This window comes from Passer domesticus, chromosome 11 (assembly GCF_036417665.1).
Source record: "Passer domesticus isolate bPasDom1 chromosome 11, bPasDom1.hap1, whole genome shotgun sequence".
Lineage (NCBI taxonomy): Eukaryota > Metazoa > Chordata > Aves > Passeriformes > Passeridae > Passer > Passer domesticus.
In genome coordinates, this window is record NC_087484.1 from 3924865 (window position 1) to 3943556 (window position 18692).

An 18692-nucleotide genomic window follows, 5' to 3' on the forward strand; every position below is an offset into this window, starting at 1 on the left:
GGATTAGGGCTGAGGGAGGTGGTGGAGCTGAGTTAGATGGTGAGGGGCTGAGGGAGATGGTAGGGGGCTGAAGGAGATGGTGGGGGGCTGAGGTGGGATTAGGGCTGAGGGAGGTGGTGGAGCTGAGGGAGATGGTGAGGGGCTGAGGGACATGGTGGGCCTGAGGGAGATGGTGGGGGGCTGAAGGAGATGGTGGGGGGCTGAGGTGGGATTAGGGCTGAGGGAGGTGGTGGAGCTGAGGGAGATGGTGAGGGGCTGAGGGAGATGGTGGGGGGCTGAGGGAGGTGGTGGGAGGCTGAGGGAGGTGGTGGGGGGCTGAGGTGGGATTAAGGCTGGGGGAGGCGCTGAGGCGGCATGAAGAGAATGAGGGACCGAGGCGGGATGGAGGGGACTGAGGGACCGAGTCAGGGCGCTGCGGGGCGGTCATGGACCGAGGCGCTGAGGTGGGACAAGGCGCTGAGGGACGGGGGTGCGATGTAGCTTTGAGGGGACAGACGGGAACCAAGACGGGTCGCTGAGGGGCGGAGGGGGCACTATGAGTGACCGGGGCGCGATGAAGCATTGCGGGAACAAAGGGGAACCACGACGGCTCGGTGAGGGACCGAAGCAGCCGCTGAGGAGCGGAGGGGGCACTATGAGTGACCGGGGCGCGATGAAGCGTTGCGGGAACAAAGGGGAACCACGACGGCTCGGTGAGGGACCGCGGCGGTCGCTGAGGGGCGGAGGGGGCACTATGAGTGACCGGGGCGCGATGAAGCGTTGCGGGAACAGAGGGGAACTAAAGCGGCTCGGTGAGGGACCGCGGCGGTCGCTGAGGGGCGGCGCTGGGCGGAGGCGCTGCAGGCGCGCCCCCTCCCCGCCCCTCCGCTCGCTCCCGCCGCCTCTCGCGAGGCCGCCGCCCCCCCCGCGCGCGTCACCGGCGGAGCGGACGGGGACAACATGGCGGAGCGGCGGCGGCACAGGAAGCGCGTCCAGGTACCCGAGACTCCCTCTCTTCTCTGTCTCTCCCTCCCCGCCCTGTGGCTCCCCCTCTCCGTGCTCAGAGCGGCTTCCCCCGCGGCCTCCCCGCCCGACGCTGCTGCGAGGTGGCGGCTGCGGGCGGCCCGCGGTGAGAGCGCCCCAGTCTCGGGGCACCGGGAGCCCCTCAGGCCGGGGCCGGAGCGCGGGCTGGCAGGTTCTCCTCGGGATTTTCTAGCAGATTGGTAAAGGCTGTGCAGACAGGATGGTGGAGCTGAAGCAGGAGCGCTGAGGGGCGGCCGGCGGGGCCCCCGGCACATCAGAGGCGCCCCCGCTTCATCCCCGTGGGCTCTGCGCCCTCAGAAGTTCTTCGTCTCTCCGTGACCAAAAAACGACATTTGGAGCTCTTCCCAGTTTACAATCGCCGTGTTATGCTCAGAATCTCCCCCGTTATCAGTGCCGAACAATAGCTTAGTGCGGGTGACACCAAAACACCCGGGAGCTGCGCCTTCACCCAGCGTGTCCGGCCCAGCAGACGTGGGACAGATGGGAAAAGCATCTTAAAAGCAAACGTGCCCCGAGCAGGAAATGATGCGGGAAGGAAAGGAAATTTGTGTCTGGAAAACATAAACAAACAGGCACGCCTATAAATAGACCTAATCAGCTTTGAGATTAAAATGTGTTAAAATGTGGTGATAATTGTGTGGTGGCACTGAGAGGCAAACTGAGGGCTGCTTTGGTGTTTTCACTTACCTGGGAGCCTGGAATGTCGAGGTGTAATTTTTACAAGGAGTTTTCAGAGTTTTTAATGTATGTTTTGGGCATACTTACAGTATCAGTGACCATAACACTCGGTACTGTTATGTGTTATCAACACTCGGCCTAAATAGTGTTTGTTTGGGGTTTATTGCTCTGCTGTAAGAGCAGATAATGTTCACGGGAGAGATCACAGAGCCATTCAGCAGTGCAAGCTTCATATGTCACCCTTCTGCTTGGCTGCCCTCTCTCCTTTCTCAGCCTTCCCTTCCCCCAGGAAGATGGAGATCTGCCTGTACCTGTAAAGGTTCCTTTTTTCCCTTTAGTTCCAATTAGCGAGGCAGGGGGAGAAGTGCAAGGAGTCGTTAATCAAAATCTTGTTGAACGAGCCCTATCCATCACAGCATTCAATGAATTATTGCAAAACCTCACAGAATTATTCCTCTTTTACGATTTTTATAGGCTGACCCTTTCCTAGATGACAACAGCTCACTAAAGCACCCATCAAACCAAACTTAAACATAATTTAATGTTTGTACAACACCCAAGGCTGTGGTCTTGCAGGCAGTTAAGCACATACTTAACTTCCAGCCTGTTGGCAGTAAAAGTATTTCCCAGATTGTTAGTAATTAAATCGATGTCTGGCTTTTAAAACTTAAGGTCGAGGCCTAAATTTGTGATATAATTATGCAAATAAATGTGTATTGTCACAGGTTCCTAGTGTAGGTCAACAACAATGGAAGACAGGACAGTGGACAAAGAATACTGGTGAATGCCCAGGGGGTGTTCTTAATTGGTCAGTGAATAAAACAACTCATATTTTTCTTGGTAGTGGGTTTTGGATTTCATTTTTCTTAAGCTTTTTGAACTTTACTGGCATATTTGCAGTATGATTATCACGTTTTTCAGGCTCATGCTGCAAGTGTCTTCTTTTAAAATCAAGTGTGGGATTTTTATTCGTAGGTGCTTTGAGTGTTTAGCAGTGTGTACTTAATTTAAGGTGATGTTACCCCCCTGAAGAGATTATTTATTGTACTGTATGCATGTCTGACATCTGAATATCCTGGATTTTTTGACAGGAGTGAGGTTCTTGGGAAAAGCTGGTGTTTTAGCTGTGGATGAGGCTGATGTAATGGGGTTCAATTAGAAAAACCATGGGCTCAGAACCTGGGTTGGGAATGAATTTTGGTAGGATTTTATGCTTGCCATTAAGATTAGAATCATGGTAGTTATGTCAGATAGCCAGACATGAAAAAAGGCTCAGAAATAGTTCAAAGTTCTGTCTAGGCTGCTCCACGTTTCCCCTCGGAAGCAGTCACAGGAAGGATGTGTTTCATGGAATGCACTTTCATCAAAGGACACATTGCCCAATGTGTGTTGCATAGCTTAGACTCTTCCTCTGAAAGTTACAAAAGTTGCCATACTTTTCACTTCAGAAGTTTGAACAAAGATATTTCAGAGGTAAATTTCTGCAAGTGTCATTCCTGATGGCAATTGAACTGTAATCAACACAGATTAATGCAGACATGCAGTAGTGAAGTCTGTGGGATGCAGATTGCTTACCCAGTGGCTCCCACATGATTCAAATGTCTGAAACCAAGAATGCTTGCTGTGTGTAAAGGACTTACTGGCAGAAAAACAACATATGTTGTCTAATGGCTACTTTAATATTTTTATTTTAGACAAAATACATCTCAAAAGATGGGAGATGCCTTTGAATGCCTGTTACTCCAGCAACCTGATCAAAGCTACTTCATGTCTTGGAACTATATTTTTTTCCATAAGTGTCCTGAAATATTCACTTAACCACAAAACATTCAGTGTTGTTTCCTTTGGGCCGGGTAACACGTGGCACTGTGCTGGCAGCTCTGCAGTTTGACTGTTAAATAGGCATTAAGTTTTCATTTCCTTGGCTGCATTCCACGTGCAGTTTTAGTCTGCCCGTGTCGGGTTTTGGGCTGATCTTTGCCTTGGGATTAACAGCGCCTGGCGTCGCACCTTGTTGCTATGTCCTGCACTCCAGAAATGTTAATGCACACAAACACTGCTCCTGAAAAGAGAGAAAACAGCTCTGGGCAGGCTGGGGTCAGTGTCTCACTGCAGATTGATGGCTGAGGTGGCATCAGTGCCATTAATGACAGGTACTTTCCTTGTTGACTGTTTTTCTTTGATTGAAGTGCTGAGATTCTCCTGATGAAGGACATCTACTAATCATTAACTCTTGTGGCCTACAGCTGGGTCCTGTTGTGATTTGGGTTCTGCTGGAAGGAAGATGCACAGCTGCAGAGCTGCATTGCTGCTCCTGTGCTGCACTTTTGTGTGAATGACTCTGAAAAGGATCTGCAGAAAGGACAATGCAATCCTTTTCCAGTAACACATATTTTACTCCAGCTTGGCCATTTGGCTTTATTTTCTTCATAAATTCTAGTAAAGATGAGTGGGATGATAACAAAGGAGACTGGTTAAATTATGTCTGTGAAAGCTGAGTGGTATCATCTGATAGAGGAGGAAGAAACAAAGATCAAGGGGGCAAAAAACCGTTGAAAATGGGAATGAAAAGTAGCAGCCTGAGTTGTCATTAAAACAAGAATCAGTCTTTTGGAAATCTTGAGTTACGTTTTTGGAGGTGGGAAGGGAAAAAATCAGAGCAGCTGGCCTGGGGTTGGAAGGGGACTGAAGCTGGTGTGTTTTGGCCTCAAAATACTGTTCAAAATACTGCACATTGCTCCTTGGATCTGTTTTAGAACTCTGTATGTTTACACAGTTCTGTATGTTTTGCTCAAAAAACTTAGCAGGTTTAAAAACAAGAGGGAAGAAAACAGATACTTTTGTTTTCATAGGATATGTACTGGACTGCAAAACATCTGCTAATCTTTTTCTGTAAAGAAAAGTTAATGTTTTGTGGCCAGCACATAATCCAGAAGAACTGGTTTCTCCACATGGCTCTGCCACAGTTCCTTTTAGGAGACCCGGGGCAGTCCTTGTACTGGTCATCAGTGCAGGGGCAAGTTTGTGTTTGTTAGTCACTGAAGAAAACTGGGATGTCCTAAGAGCAAGCCCTGACACCCCCCTGGTGTGTTTGTTTCCCCCCACCTACTCCAGCCATGCCAATTTCCGTGCTTTTCCTTTGTCTGTGGCACGTTGGTTTATTTCAGGCAAAGTACAAATATCTCAGCATCACCCAGTACCCCGCCCCAGAGCATCCACTCTGAGATCCTGACAGTCAACAGGGAAGGGGAAAAGACAATCCTGCAGTTCAGCCCAAGCTGTGAGGTGCTCAGCACTTTCAGAGAAGAGCAGGCTGGTGCACTTGTAGAGTCTTTGTAATGAGGTGTGTGGAATGGAACCTGGGCTGACACTGTGTCATTCTTGATGTAGCCTCTCAGCTTGAAAAGCAGGCACCACATGATGAATGTGCTTAAATTTCTTCTTTTCCTTTTCTGAAAACTGTATCAACTATTAGGCTTCAGCAGCCTGCTTTGAGGGATGGTGTTCTGCAAACCTAAGAGCCAAGAAATCAACTAGATATTGTTTCATTGAAATAAAAGAATTTTGATGACCCTTTTGAAACAGAGGAACATAAATCCTTGTAGTGCATGTGGCTGCACATGGGATAACTTGTCTTACTAGTGACCCTCATCATTTACTCCTCTGATTTTCCAGAACCCTGTTTATGTTACTAGGTTGTGGAAGGAAGTTGGCCTGTCTTGGTCATGCTTGTCTTCTTGCAACTGTGATGCAAAGAGGGAATAAAATGAGAGCAGTTTTCAAACCAGAAATGTGCTCTGCCCTTTTGTCATCCACTGAGTGTTGCAGGGTAGGAAAACCTGAATAAGTCATGCTTGGCTAGAGCCGAGGGGCAGAATTCAGTGGCTCAGTTCAGATGTGATTTTGATGTGTTCAGGCCTCTGGTGCTGCAGTCCCAGCTGGGGGTTGAATTAACTGGGAACTGCATCCATGCATTGAAGCCCAGCAGGGACTGTGCTGTACTTTGATTTGGGAGATAATGGTAAGTTAGATCAGGGCTTTCCCTTCACTTCAGTGAGTCTGGAAGGTCCCTGGGTTTGATTGTCCTTTTATGAATTCATATAGGGCAGAACTGTGATTGAGAATTATTCCTAAAAAATTTAAATGTATTTGCATTTCTAGCAAGTCACGAGGCTGAGCACTGCTGTTCCTGTCAGTAGGTGAAGGTCTGTCCAGACAAGTAAGAAATTTGGTTTGATTTGATTTTATTTTTAATGGCCAGAGTTTGTAAGTCACCAGGGATTATAAAATCTCAAAATTTTACATGCTGTCTAGTGACAACGTGGGCTATTGTTAAAACTGAACACAAAATTTGGTTGAACTGCAGCTTTTAAAAGTTGTGTCTAGGGTAATGAACTCACCATTGCTTTGGTTGATTTCATTTATTGATGGAATATGTTATTTTCTATCAGTCATTTATTTTCACATTTTAGCAGAAGCCTGGCTCTGCAAATAAAGGGATGAAAATAGGATGAAAAATGGGGATTAAATTGCAGGGGACACTTTCTCAGAATGAGCTCAGTTAAACTGTGGCAGTCTGTCTCACTGGGAAGCTTTTTTTGTTTGGGCTGTTATGAAACTATCCCTCACAGACAAAGCAATAGAGAGAAAGGAGCAATAAAAAAATCTCCTGGTGCCAGCCCCTGCCTGTGTAGTGCATCACATGACCCAGCAGAATCATAAATATTTTAGGAAGAAGGAGAAAAACCACCTTAGCAGAGGAATTAACACTGATGAGAATATCTGCAGTTTCTCTGTCTGTTTTACTGCCCATCCTGTTAAGAACACTTGCCCTGTGACTTGTTCCAAATTTCATTTGCTGACAGGAATTAGTAGAAAAGCAGCATTCCACACACAGTTGCTGCCTGCAGTCCCCAGTCTGCAGGTGCCTTGTCCCAGTGGCAGTGATGGAACACAGACACTTGTTTTATTTCAGTCATTGGAGCCCCTTTTGTTGCTGTTCAGTTACTCTGGTACCAAGTTTGGTGCCTTGGTGTGATTTACAGTCACTGGTACAACTGTACCATGTAAGAGGACCTGAAACCACAGAACATAAGTTATGTGCATACATGCACTGTCAGGGAATAGTTTTCTTATCTGATGTTCAATACAGATTTTTAAAATTTAAAAATAAAAAAAGGATTGAACATGCAGCAGGAGGTAATATCCATTTGAGGACTGTTAGGGTTATCTGGCCTAATTTGGGCATGTTTTTGAAACTACCTGGTGAGTGAGCATATTTCTGCTTTCATATGGAGGATTTAGACTTTTTTTTAAAAAGTCTCAGAACTCGGGACTATGGAGCCTTTAGATCATTTGGATACCTTGTGTCTGTATTATTCTCTTCAAAATTCTCCTCAGACAGGAAAAGCAACAATCTCCTCTGGAAGGATACTCATTAACCAGTTGGTTTTGAAAGTTAGCTGTTGAAAATTAACAACTCTTACCATCTGAAGCTTTTATTCTGGTGTAAACACATCTATTTCACCTTGCATTTCCATTTAACATGCTGCTTGTGATGTTATGATTATACATCTTAAAAGCAGTACTGGAGGTTGTATATGTTTATTGACCTTTAGGAAACTTAGGTCTTTAAATAGACTCTGAAACTTTTATTCCTGTAAATGACAAATCTGATTTGTGGTTGATATAATCTATTTCTTCAGGCAACACAAGAAGAACAGGTACAGAAAAGGCATTGCAGTGTGGAAAACTGTCCTGTGTTTCTGTGTTACTGATCCACAAGTAGCAGGGGGGGTGGAGAATGAAACCTTATGGATTAAAAGAATTTACAGAAAATAATTTTGAGGAAGTTAGTGTAAGTCAGTTTAATATCCCAACCTATGGTTTCTTTCAGATATATTTTTGTGAAGCAGGAACATTATAAAGTTCTTCCATTCCCTGCTTGCAAGTATCAGATCTTAATTTTACATAACTGAAAATGCCCATATCCATCCTTCTGCTTTTTACATCTCAGAGTCCTGTTACCTCTCTGCAAGGTGGTGAAAGCACAGATTTTGTGAATGTGTGCAGACTTCTCATAAAACATTGGTTTTGATGTTCAGGTTTCATCCTGCTGTGCTTTCCTCCTGATGTTCTACTCTGTAGATTGGAATAATCTCTTCAAGGATACTCTATAAAGTCTCATTCTGTAGTTGTGCAGTGGGCAAATAAATTTTCTAGCTAAATCTTTCCGTTTCCTTTCAACTTGGTTTTCTCCTTTTCACATGAAATCTGAGCAGCTCTGTGTTCTGAGTGCCTACATTGCTGTCATTTCATACACACTCATTCCTCACTCTGCTTTTTCTTTGTTCCCAGCTTCACAACTGCTTCCATCCCAGCTGTGTACCTTAAGCAGCTTCTCATGAGCTGCTTTCCTCTTAGGCTTTCCTTTAGTTTCCTCTTTCTACAGATCTGCTAAAGGAGTTTCTTCTCCTTACCTTCAGTTCATCTAACTTGAAATTTGCTGCTTTTTTTGCTTCCTGTAGACAGAAAGTTCTCGGGAAAAACTACTTGACCTATTTTTACTTCCTTTATATTTTATTTGTTATTTATATATTGCTGTGAAATGATGAAGATTTTGCAATATCTGATTTTTTCCAGCCCAGAAGGGTGATTTGCTTATGTGTTTAAAGCTGTATTAATAACTTTTGACTTTTCCCACTGTAGGAAGTTGGTGAGCCATTCAAGGAGGAGAAGGCTGTTGCTAAATACTTGCGCTTCAACTGTCCAACAAAATCCACCAACATGATGGGCCACCGGGTTGATTATTTTATTGGTAAGTTTGCTTTTAACCAGAGAATTCTGTTTTCTTCTAACATTGCACTTGGAGGGTGGGAGAGGCTGTTTTATTTTTATTAATAGTACTTTATCTAATAAGTACTGATCCTACAATTTGGTTTTGAAAATGTGTCTAGGTATTAAGAAGCCATAAAGTTAATCTCACTAGCCTGGAGCAAATGCAATAAACTTTTCACTCTGTGGTTTAAAGGTGTGTGATGTCAAGAGGAATATATTTCAGAATAGTGACTAATCTGACTTGAAAGACTGAAAGGATGTAGAACATCACCAGAACAGACTGGTCACTGTGGTTCAAGGAATGTAGACTAAATATTAAAAATAATGTTAATTTGAATGCATTTTTAATTTTTTTTTCTCTAGCTTCAAAAGCTGTGGATTGCCTCCTGGATTCTAAATGGGCAAAGGCAAAGAAAGGAGAAGAGGCTCTCTTTACAACCCGAGAGTCTGTAGTTGATTACTGCAACAGGTATGGCCCAGGCTACTTCTTTAGTGTCACTAGTGGCTGTGGTTGTCCAGATGTCACAGTTATTTAGGAACCAATGTAACTTGGGCTTTGTGCATCCTAAAACTTAGCATGTATGCAAAAATAATGATTGTAATGATTTATATTTCTGTGTTTCAGGGTGGAAATGATGTAGTTTCATTATTTTTATTCCCAGAACTCTCTCAGGCTTTCACTGCACTGCTTGGGGCAGCAAGGTGAACCAAAGGAGTTTCCTGAATTTTGCCAGTATTTGAAGTCAGTAGGGTCAGAGCTCTTTAATCTCTCTGTCCCTGCTGTCTGAGGAGCAGGATTCTCTACTGCTCTTCCTGTTGGGAATTCAGCTGTGCCCCTTTCAAAAATGTTTCTAGTTGGTGACAACCTTAAGAATACCAAATACTACATCCTGCTGCCCTGCTTGCCATATATTTATATCTTTATATCTCCATACATAAATAGATAATATATGCACTTGCAGTAAGGACTGTTTGTAGCTGACAGGAAGGGCAGACTTGGCATGGGTACCTCAGTTTCAATAGAGCAGTTCTGGTCATTGTGCATCACTTACCAGTGATCTTGATGAGCTGTATGTCCACTTCCTTATTTTGACATGAACTTGAACATAAATATTGCAGGAATTGCATTAATGGGAAAGATAATTAAATGGATCTGGTGGGTTGCTGTATCCTACATCTTGTGTGTTCATTTATATCTGCAAAATGCTGCCACAGAAAAGTACAGTTTTTACCCAGTTTTGAACAGATGAACCAGAAAAAGCAAAGCAACAGGCAAGACATGGGATAAGTAGGTCTGGTGTGTGTAGCTGTAAATAGAGCAGATGATTGTGACCTTGCCTTTCAGTCATGCTGGTCGTGATTATGTTAGAGAGATAATCTAGAATGGTGTCTGATAACATAATTGAGTGTAAATGTTGTTCTCACAGCTGCACTTAAATGAATAATTTTAACTTATTTCATTTTAAGACTCCTGAAAAAACAGTTCTTTCATCGAGCATTGAAAGTGATGAAAATGAAACCTGACAAGGATACCAAGAAAGAAAAGGAAAAAGGAAAGGCTGAGAGTGGGAAAGAAGAGGAGAAAAAGAGCAAGAAGGAAAGTGGCAAAGATGAAAAAACAAAGAAGGAGAAAGAAAAGGAAAAGAAAAAAGATGGTGAAAAAGATGAGTGTAAGAAGGTAAGTACTGTGTGTAAGGGAAGTGACAAACCTGTTACAAATACATCAACAGATTTTTAATACTGCACTGGCTCAGAAGTTGATTATTCTAAAATATGTCTTGATTTATTTTCCTGTTTTCATCTCTAAAATATGCTGCTTTTTTTTGTTGTTGTTGTTGTTGTTACATTTTGAATTGGTCTTATTTTGATCTGGATCAAAAAAGAGGCTTCAGTTGGCCTTTGTGTACTTTGTCATCTTTTAATGTGGGCTGAGTTAATCCAAACTTGTTTCTCTGCAGTGGCAGCAGGCAGGGAGGCTGTGTACATCAGTTACCATAGAGTGACACATGTGCATGTGACCAGACATCCAAACCAGTGCAGCTGCACCAGTGAAACAAACAGTTTTGCAGTGTTTGGTAACAGGAATGTTTGGAATGTCACATTTGGTATGTGGGGCCAGCTTCCATGGCTGCCTGCATCCTGCTTCCTTGCACTTGAGCTTCCAAGTTTAAACTGCTACTGCTGCACAGGTTTTAATGTGGTTTGGGTTTGTTTTCAGTCCTGGTTGGATTTATTACTTATTTATTATTAGCAGAAGAGAATTTTTTAAATGTTGGGAAACTGCAGGAGAAACTTGATGAGTGAATATGGTGTTTCTTCTCCATTCAGTGCTCTGAATCAGTGAGAGTTAGTAGGACAGTGGTCCATAGTTATTCCCATTCAGACATTCCTAACTGAAATAATGGCACATCTACTGAGAGTTACAGTCTGTCTACAAAGGTTTGGCTGTCCAGAGAAACCTAAATGGTGAACAAAAGAGTTAAAAACTGGACAATCCCACTGCAGTCCCAGCCCAGTGTAAGATTGCCCAACCCCTGGGGTACTGCAAAATGCTGATTACGAAAGTAACAATTCCACTGTCATCAGGGGAGGTACATTATTAAATGTATGTTAATTTTTAAATAATCATTATTTATTGAACAGATATTTAGTAGATTATATAAGCCAGTGTGTAGGAACTTGAATGAAACACAGGGCCAAAACCACAAAGTTAATTTCTCACAACAAAGTAAGCAAAGAGAAGCAAACAGGAGACAGAGAAGAGGAAGCACAAGATCCTTTAGAGAATGAGGAGGACAAATAATAAATGGGCAGAAACTGATTCTGCCAGGATGTCTGTTTGGTAAATATGGCACTAAAATAGCAAATAATTCTAACAAAGTCAGTGAAGGTGAAGTGTTGCTCCCTGTTCTTGATCCCTGTACAGACTTCCTGTTAGTATCAGCCCAGCTCTGCTGGGCATTTGATGCCACAGTGTAATCCTGAAGTCTTAGTCTAGTCCTTAGACACTAAAATGAGATTTCTCTTTACTTACAATCTTCCTTGATTTTTGAGGTACCCAGTTGATAATAAATAAGAACAGGAGGAAGTAAAGTGTCTTTACTTTAAAAAAAACCCAAAGAAGTGGGAACATGATCTTAAGTTTATGAAAAGTTACCAGCTTAAATATATTAACAGATACTATAAATTAAATAAAAATCTATCGTAAAAATAATGTACAATATTAAATATAAAAACTAAAACATTATATTTTGTAATTTTGTATGTAATTATTTGTGTCTATATTTTTAATATTATGATTTTTATATATTAGATATAAATAAAATATTTATGTTTGTCCTCAGGATGACACACCAGGAACACCCAAGAAAAAGGAAACGAAGAGGAAATTTAAACTTGAACCACATGAAGACCAAGTTTTCTTGGATGGAAATGAGGTAAGATTTATAGGTGCTTTTCAGCTTTGGGTGTCAGCATGCTGTTGTCAGACAATTCTGTAATTTACTGGATTTCTGCAAACTCCTTCTTGACATGTTGAAAAAACAATTAATGGCAATGTGATGGCTGATCTTGAAACCAGATTTTCAGATACTTCAAGGAGGTTAAAGACAGGTAAGGAGAGGATAGTAACTTACAAAAAAAATCCTGAAGGAAACTTCCTTACCAGTAGTTGAGGTGTTGGTGGCCATGAGGTGAAGTGTTTGTCCTCAGGGTGGATTCAGGGGCTGGTGGAGCTAACCCTGCCTGGGTGGGACAAAGACTCCTGAAGTCCCTCCAGCCCAGTTTATCCCACAGCCACTGCCATGCCAGAATTGTTCTAAGCCAAACAAACCTTCCAGGACACTGTTCAGTCACAGGGGGGGAAATAAAAAATACCTGCCTGGCTTTGTGATCTGAGCAGACAGGCAACCCTTTGGCATTCCTGAATGCTCATCCTGGTTTTACTGAAATTGTGGCCTTAAATACTAATGTGTGCTTTGCTGTTCTGGAAGACAAAGAATTTAATTATTTACCACAGAGTCACATTTGTGCTTCTCAAGTTTAGGATAAGGGATAAGTTTGACTGTGCTGTGTTGATGCTGTGTGTGGCTGTACTGGAATCTGCCCCAGGATTCTTGTGTTCCTTTGGTTACAAAACATACATGGCAGCAAATTCTGTAAATAAATCACTTGTGCAGAAAATGTGTTTCCTCTTTGTATCTTTTTTACCTTTCTCAGTTCTCCTACACTTGCTTTGCTCTGTTTCATCCCATCCCATGTGGAATCACACCCCGCTCTGATCCTCCCTGTTGTCTCTACATGAAGTGCCCATTCCAAATGAGGCTGCAGCGCAGTATCTGCAATACCACAGGATTTACTGCTTGTCCTAACATCAGTTACTTCTCTCTTTATTAATGAGCTGACATTTTTTAATAACTGTAATTCACAAAAGCTTTTTATTAAGTAGTAGCTATTAGAGCCAATTCCTGTGTATTTGCATTAGAGCTGGGTTTTTCCCTTTCCCTCATTATTTTGCACTGGATATCACACACTTACTGCCCAGTCACCATCTTCAGCTTGCTTGGGCTCCCAGAACAGCTGTCTGGCAGCAGCTGCACCTGAATACAGTTAACTTTGGCACCCTGTGGGAAGCAGAATGTTAAATATTTATTGCATCACACAGAATCACTGCTGCCTCCCAGGTGCCCTTCTGGTAGCTGGTATTGACACATCTGCAATGAGGGTTGGTGGTTTCTAGTAACCAGCAGCTTCTTTTCATAGTTAGAAGCTCGGATTCAAACTCTTTAGTTTGCTAAGAAAAAAAAAAACACAGATTTTTCTAGTTCAAAAAATCCTGCACTTTACCAAGAAGTTTTTCATTTATGGCTGAGCAGCTGAGATTGAAATGGATCCACAGTGGTCACACAAACAGTTGGCTCTGGGAGTTGCAGCTGTAGAAGTAGAGCTACCAGTGCTGTGGGACAGAGGGTACAGGGCCAGCACAGGGCCTGCCTCCTTTGTTCCAGGTGTGCAGTCTCAGTGTTTTCTTTTCAAAGCTCGCAGGACTTTTTGTTTCCACTTAGTGGACTTGGGAACTTTTTGGTTTTTTTTCATTTTTTTTGCTTCATGCTGAACAACATTAATGAATAAAGAAAGATAGAACCAAACCTTGATTCAGTGATATTTCAGACATCAGTTCTGCTGTCTGATTTTCCTCAGGATTACATCACCTGTCAGTCACCCTTCCTAGGAATCACGACCCCTTGCCCTGCCTGGGTGCTGACCAGAAGGCTTTTTGCTCAGCACCAAGCACTGCAGCCTGGCAGGGAGTGTTGGGGTGAGGGAATACAGGAGATGTTTATCAGAGAGCTTGTTCTGAGTGTAACCCACGTCATCTCTCTTGCAGGTCTACGTGTGGATCTATGACCCTGTTCACTTTAAAACTTTCGCCATGGGACTTGTCCTTGGTAAGTCAGAGTAGACACAAGTTGTTTATTTCTTTTTCCTTCAGCTAACCAGTGAGTTGTCCAGTGGGCAAACGTGGGTTATGTAAAAATATGAAATATGTTATGAGTGATACATTTCTGACCCCAGAACTTGTAATTGTGTAGAATAAGACAAACCAGCTAATTTTATTTTTTAAAAATCTAAAATAGTATAGATGTTAACTGAGTCTAAGGCACTACTCAGAATGAGCAGTAAAGCTGGAACCTCTGTACATGTACCAGGAAAAACTAATGATGCTTCTCGTGCCTCTGTCCTGCCCTCCCCGCTCAGTGATCGCCGTTATAGCCGCGACCCTGTTCCCGCTCTGGCCAGCCGAGATGCGCGTCGGTGTTTATTACCTCAGCGTGGGCGCCGGCTGCTTTGTGGCCAGTATCCTGCTCCTCGCCGTCGGTGAGTGTCGGCAGGCGGGCTCTGAGGGCCGGAGCACAGCCCGGCTCCTCCCCGAGCTCGGCTGGGCGGTGCCGCTGCCCGGGACGTGGTTCCGCCAAGGCCGGGTGGGTGCCGAGTGCGCTTCCCCGCGGCCAGCGGGTGTCACAGTTGTGCCACGGGAAGAGGGAGAGCTCAGGCTCGTGTCACCTGTCGGTGTTTCCTGTGTAGTGCAGATTCGTTTACTGCCTGTGTTTAAACAAAAAAGTGCAGAACAAACCCAGAGCTGCACACAGAAACATACTAAGAGGCGAGAATGGTGTCACCAGGATTTTAAAGCTTTCTGTGGCAGAGGGTTTAGGAGCTAAATCAGAGATAATATCCATGGTTAGTGGGGTGGAGACATGGGAAGAACAAACTGCTCCACAGAGCTATTGTGGAATGAGGGGCTACCCCTGAACATCCCCCAGTCCCTGGCTTGGGTTGGGCATTAGCAGCGAACATCTCTTACAGCATGGTTGTACACTGTGTGTGTCTGTAACAAAATCCAAACTTTCCCTTGTTTTCACACAGCTCGCTGCATCCTTTTCCTTATCATCTGGCTCATCACTGGAGGAAGGCATCACTTCTGGTTCCTGCCAAACCTTACAGCAGATGTGGGATTCATTGACTCCTTCAGGCCCCTGTACACACATGAATACAAAGGACCAAAAGCAGACTCAAAGAAAGAGGAAAAAGCAGAATCCAAAAAGCAGCAAAAATACGACAGCGAGGAGAAATCAGACAGTGAGAAGAAGGAAGAGGAGGATGGAAAAACAGAAGGCACGAGGAACTCGGGAACAGACGGCTCAGGAGGAGAGCGGCATTCAGACACTGACAGTGACAGGCGCGAAGATGACAGGTCCCAGCACAGTAGTGGCAATGGAAACGACTTTGAAATGATCACAAAAGAGGAACTGGAACAGCAAACAGATGAAGGGGATTGTGAGGAGGAAGAGGAGGAAGATACTGAAAGTGGGCCTTCACATGGAAAATCATAACTCACTGTGGTTTGGGACTAAGTATGTGCAAATGGTTGGATTTTCTTTGTTGGCTGATCACCAAAACATAGACCATACAGTAGCATCTTTGTTTGCTGAAATATCCGTGTTACCAAACAGTTTTATATCTAGTTCCTTCATTTTTTTTAACCATTAACTTGATTACTCGGTACTATGTTAATCATTAATATCCATTTACAGAAGTTTTATCAATTTGACAGGTTTTTTATTGATTGATAGGTTGCCCAGATTGTCCTCAAACATACTGAAAAACATCATTTTCTGGTACTTGCATAACTGGTCAATTAGTTTAGCTTCTCAAACTTGCTTTTGTAAACCAGGTAAAAGTTGAATGACCAAATCTCAGATTATTCCTAGTTATCCTCATCTGATAGTTAGTAAAGCCCTTCTTAGCCCACAGCCTTCTTGATATTTTTCTTGATTTTGTTTTCAAAAGATTGTGAGAACTTTCCTGAGAAAACTAGTTTTAGCAGAAGTATTTTGCTGACAGTAGAGGAGCTGGTAGTGCTGAATTTGGCTGCAGTGTTCTCTGTTTCTCCAGCCTATGCCCCAGCAACTGAGGAAATCCAAACTGGTTTTGTGCATCCAGTGCAGAGAGAGATGTCATCTCCAGCAGGTGAAGGAAGCAGCATGGTTTGGAAATGATGGCTGTTTTCTTTCTCCTGCTCCATCATAATTTAAAAAGAAATGTATTCTGTACATAATTTACAAATAAAGCAAACCATTTACTTTAACTGCTACCTATTATTTAGAGATTTGATCCAGCATTCAGTTTGTATTATTGAAGCCATGTTGTGGTGTATCTATCAGAGAAATGCAAGTCGAGAGGACCTCACGGAGTATTTGTGTATGATTGGTAGCTGTTCCACAGAAGCTTTAGTTTTGTGCCAACATTCCATGTATTTGAGTAAATTGATCTTTATTAAATGAAAGCAAACACCAGAGCTGTATGGATGCCTTAATGTCAAACCTCTCTGTACTCTGGAACTGGAGTAGTTTTAAGCTGAAGAGGCAGGAGAGTGTTGGTGTGCTCAGAGCTGATGTGAAGTGACCATTAATACTGTTGGTGAATCCCTCGGAGGAGCCTCTGTGCAGGATGGGCTGGAGGTCTCGGCTGACTGAGCATGGAAGAAGTTACAACTCAGCCTCTTTCCTCTCAAGGACTTTGTAGATTTGTCTTCCCAGCCCACTCAGAGAAGATGAGGGTAAGAGAATTTTTTTTCCTATCCTAAATTGCTTCCCATCCTTCCAGCGTCGGCGTTTTGGATGAAGATTCCAATTTTTCAGATTGTGCAAATATATACATCATCATGGTTGCATTGATAAACAATTCATGGATATGGTGTATTTGCTTCTTAAATCCTGAATAGTTACTCCATAAAGAAACAGATAAATTGGATCACTTTTTTATTAATATAGCAAAAAAATTAAAGGACCCATTAACTAAACAGATTGACTCCTGGCCACTTGTGTGTTATCACTGATTAATGGGCTGATGAAGTCCTGTTGTACCTGAGTGGGGTCTGCACAATGTGATGGGGAGAGCAGAGCCTGCACTGGGGCATCACAGGGCAGCCAAGCCCTGGACAGAGTTTTAAGAAGTTAATGAAGTGGTTTTCAGTTATTTCAAGAAGGTTTCCTCCTCCAAGTGAAATAACATCTTCAGGCCATGCTGAGCAAAAAAGTGGAAATAGTCAAATAAAAACTAATGTTGCCATTTGCTCCCTGTTCAGGGGTGTGTGCCACATGCCAGCACTGCCCACCTGGAGAAAGGTGTCTGGGTTCTCGAGTCCTTAAACAGCAGCTCTTTCTCTAGCAATTTAAGAAACAAGTGAAAATGATGATTTTATGAACTTTTATTTCTCTATCTGTAGAAAAGTTACAGTAGTGGGGAGATGATAAGCAATTCTGAAACAGTAAAGTTTGTTCATAGCAGCAGATCAGGGGAAGCATTTATGTTCCCCTATTGTGGATCACACAGCAGACTTTTCTGGTGCTTGATATCAAAAATAGGTGATAGATAGATAGATAGATAGATAGATAGATAGATAGATAGATAGATAGATGGATGGATGATAGTTATTTTGGCCTTTTTCTGTTTGGAATAACACTGGCTGAAGCTCTGTGAGCATCATGCTGCAGGAAGAATGGTAGATAAAGAAAACTGGAGAAAGTCTCAGTTCCTCAGGTGCTCTTGTTACACTTTCCCAGGACTCAGGAGGGGTGGCACAAGCATCTGCCCTATGTAAACACTAAACGTAGACAATGTAAATATGAACTATAGAAATGGAAAACACCTGCCAGGCTTAGCTTTTATGTTCCTTCCTGCAACCCCCAGCAGTTCTCACTGCAGCACGGAGCCCTCAGAGCCTTGCCAGGCCTCTCTGCAGCTCCTCTGAGGATGTCATTCTTTCCTAATGGGGTCACAGGGACAGCAAAGCAATGTTCCAGCCTCACAGCTGGCATAAAAAGCCCTGGGCAACAGAGAAACATCCTCTTCCAGCTGCAGGTGATTGACTGGCAGCAGTTGGAAGTCCTGCCAGAATCCCTCCTGGACCTGTTGGCAGAATCAGTTCAAGTCAGCTCAGTTTACAGAAACAATCCCCCCATTTCCTCTCCTGTGCCCTGCCCTGTGCCTCCCTCAGGCAGCTGCTGTGCTGGCCACCCCTTGCAGTCTCCATGCCAAAATTTCTACATCCCACTCCAAACACAGGCAATTTACAAAATAAAATTCACCTAAAAAACACCTGGAAAAAATAGAACTGGAAAATGTGTCTGTTTTCCTCCCTGGAGAGGCCATGGTGAGGACAAAGACACCTTTCAGGCTCTGGGACACCTAAATGAGCTCTTGGTCCTGATGGGCCTGACTGTAGATGACAAGCCCAGCTGTTTGTAACAGGGACCAATCCTTCCCCTCCCTCACATCCCCAAAATTTGCCTTATCCTGACTTAGATCAAAGCTTCCTACAGGAAAGTTCTGTGTGTATTATTTCCTTGAGTTCTAGAAAGCTTGTGTTTGCCTTACTTATATTAGAGTCTAGACTCTTCAAGGAACTGTACTAGGATAAATTCAGAGCCAGCACAAAGGCAGAGCAGGAGACAGGTTCTGGAGATAATTCCTGCTCACACTCAGTGCTCAGGACCTGCATGTCCTCCCACTGCTCCTTCTACCCTTTCCCAGCTGCTGTGGGTAGGGAGAGCTGTATCCCTTACTCCTTGGCTGACATTTCATCCAGCTAC

The 18692-nt window shown here is 43.4% G+C and overlaps 1 protein-coding gene across 1 annotated transcript; it reads left to right on the forward strand.

Annotated features, from left to right (window-relative positions):
- The first annotated feature begins 834 nt into the window (after window positions 1–834).
- On the forward strand, window positions 835–16396 carry SEC62 (SEC62 homolog, preprotein translocation factor). Its single transcript, XM_064385213.1, has 8 exons — window positions 835–975; window positions 8410–8518; window positions 8902–9007; window positions 10006–10216; window positions 11883–11975; window positions 13925–13985; window positions 14296–14415; window positions 14965–16396. Exons 1-8 carry the CDS (start codon window positions 940–942, stop codon window positions 15429–15431), a joined length of 1203 nt encoding a protein of 400 aa, XP_064241283.1. The 5' UTR covers window positions 835–939; the 3' UTR covers window positions 15432–16396.
- Window positions 16397–18692: the final 2296 nt, after the last annotated feature.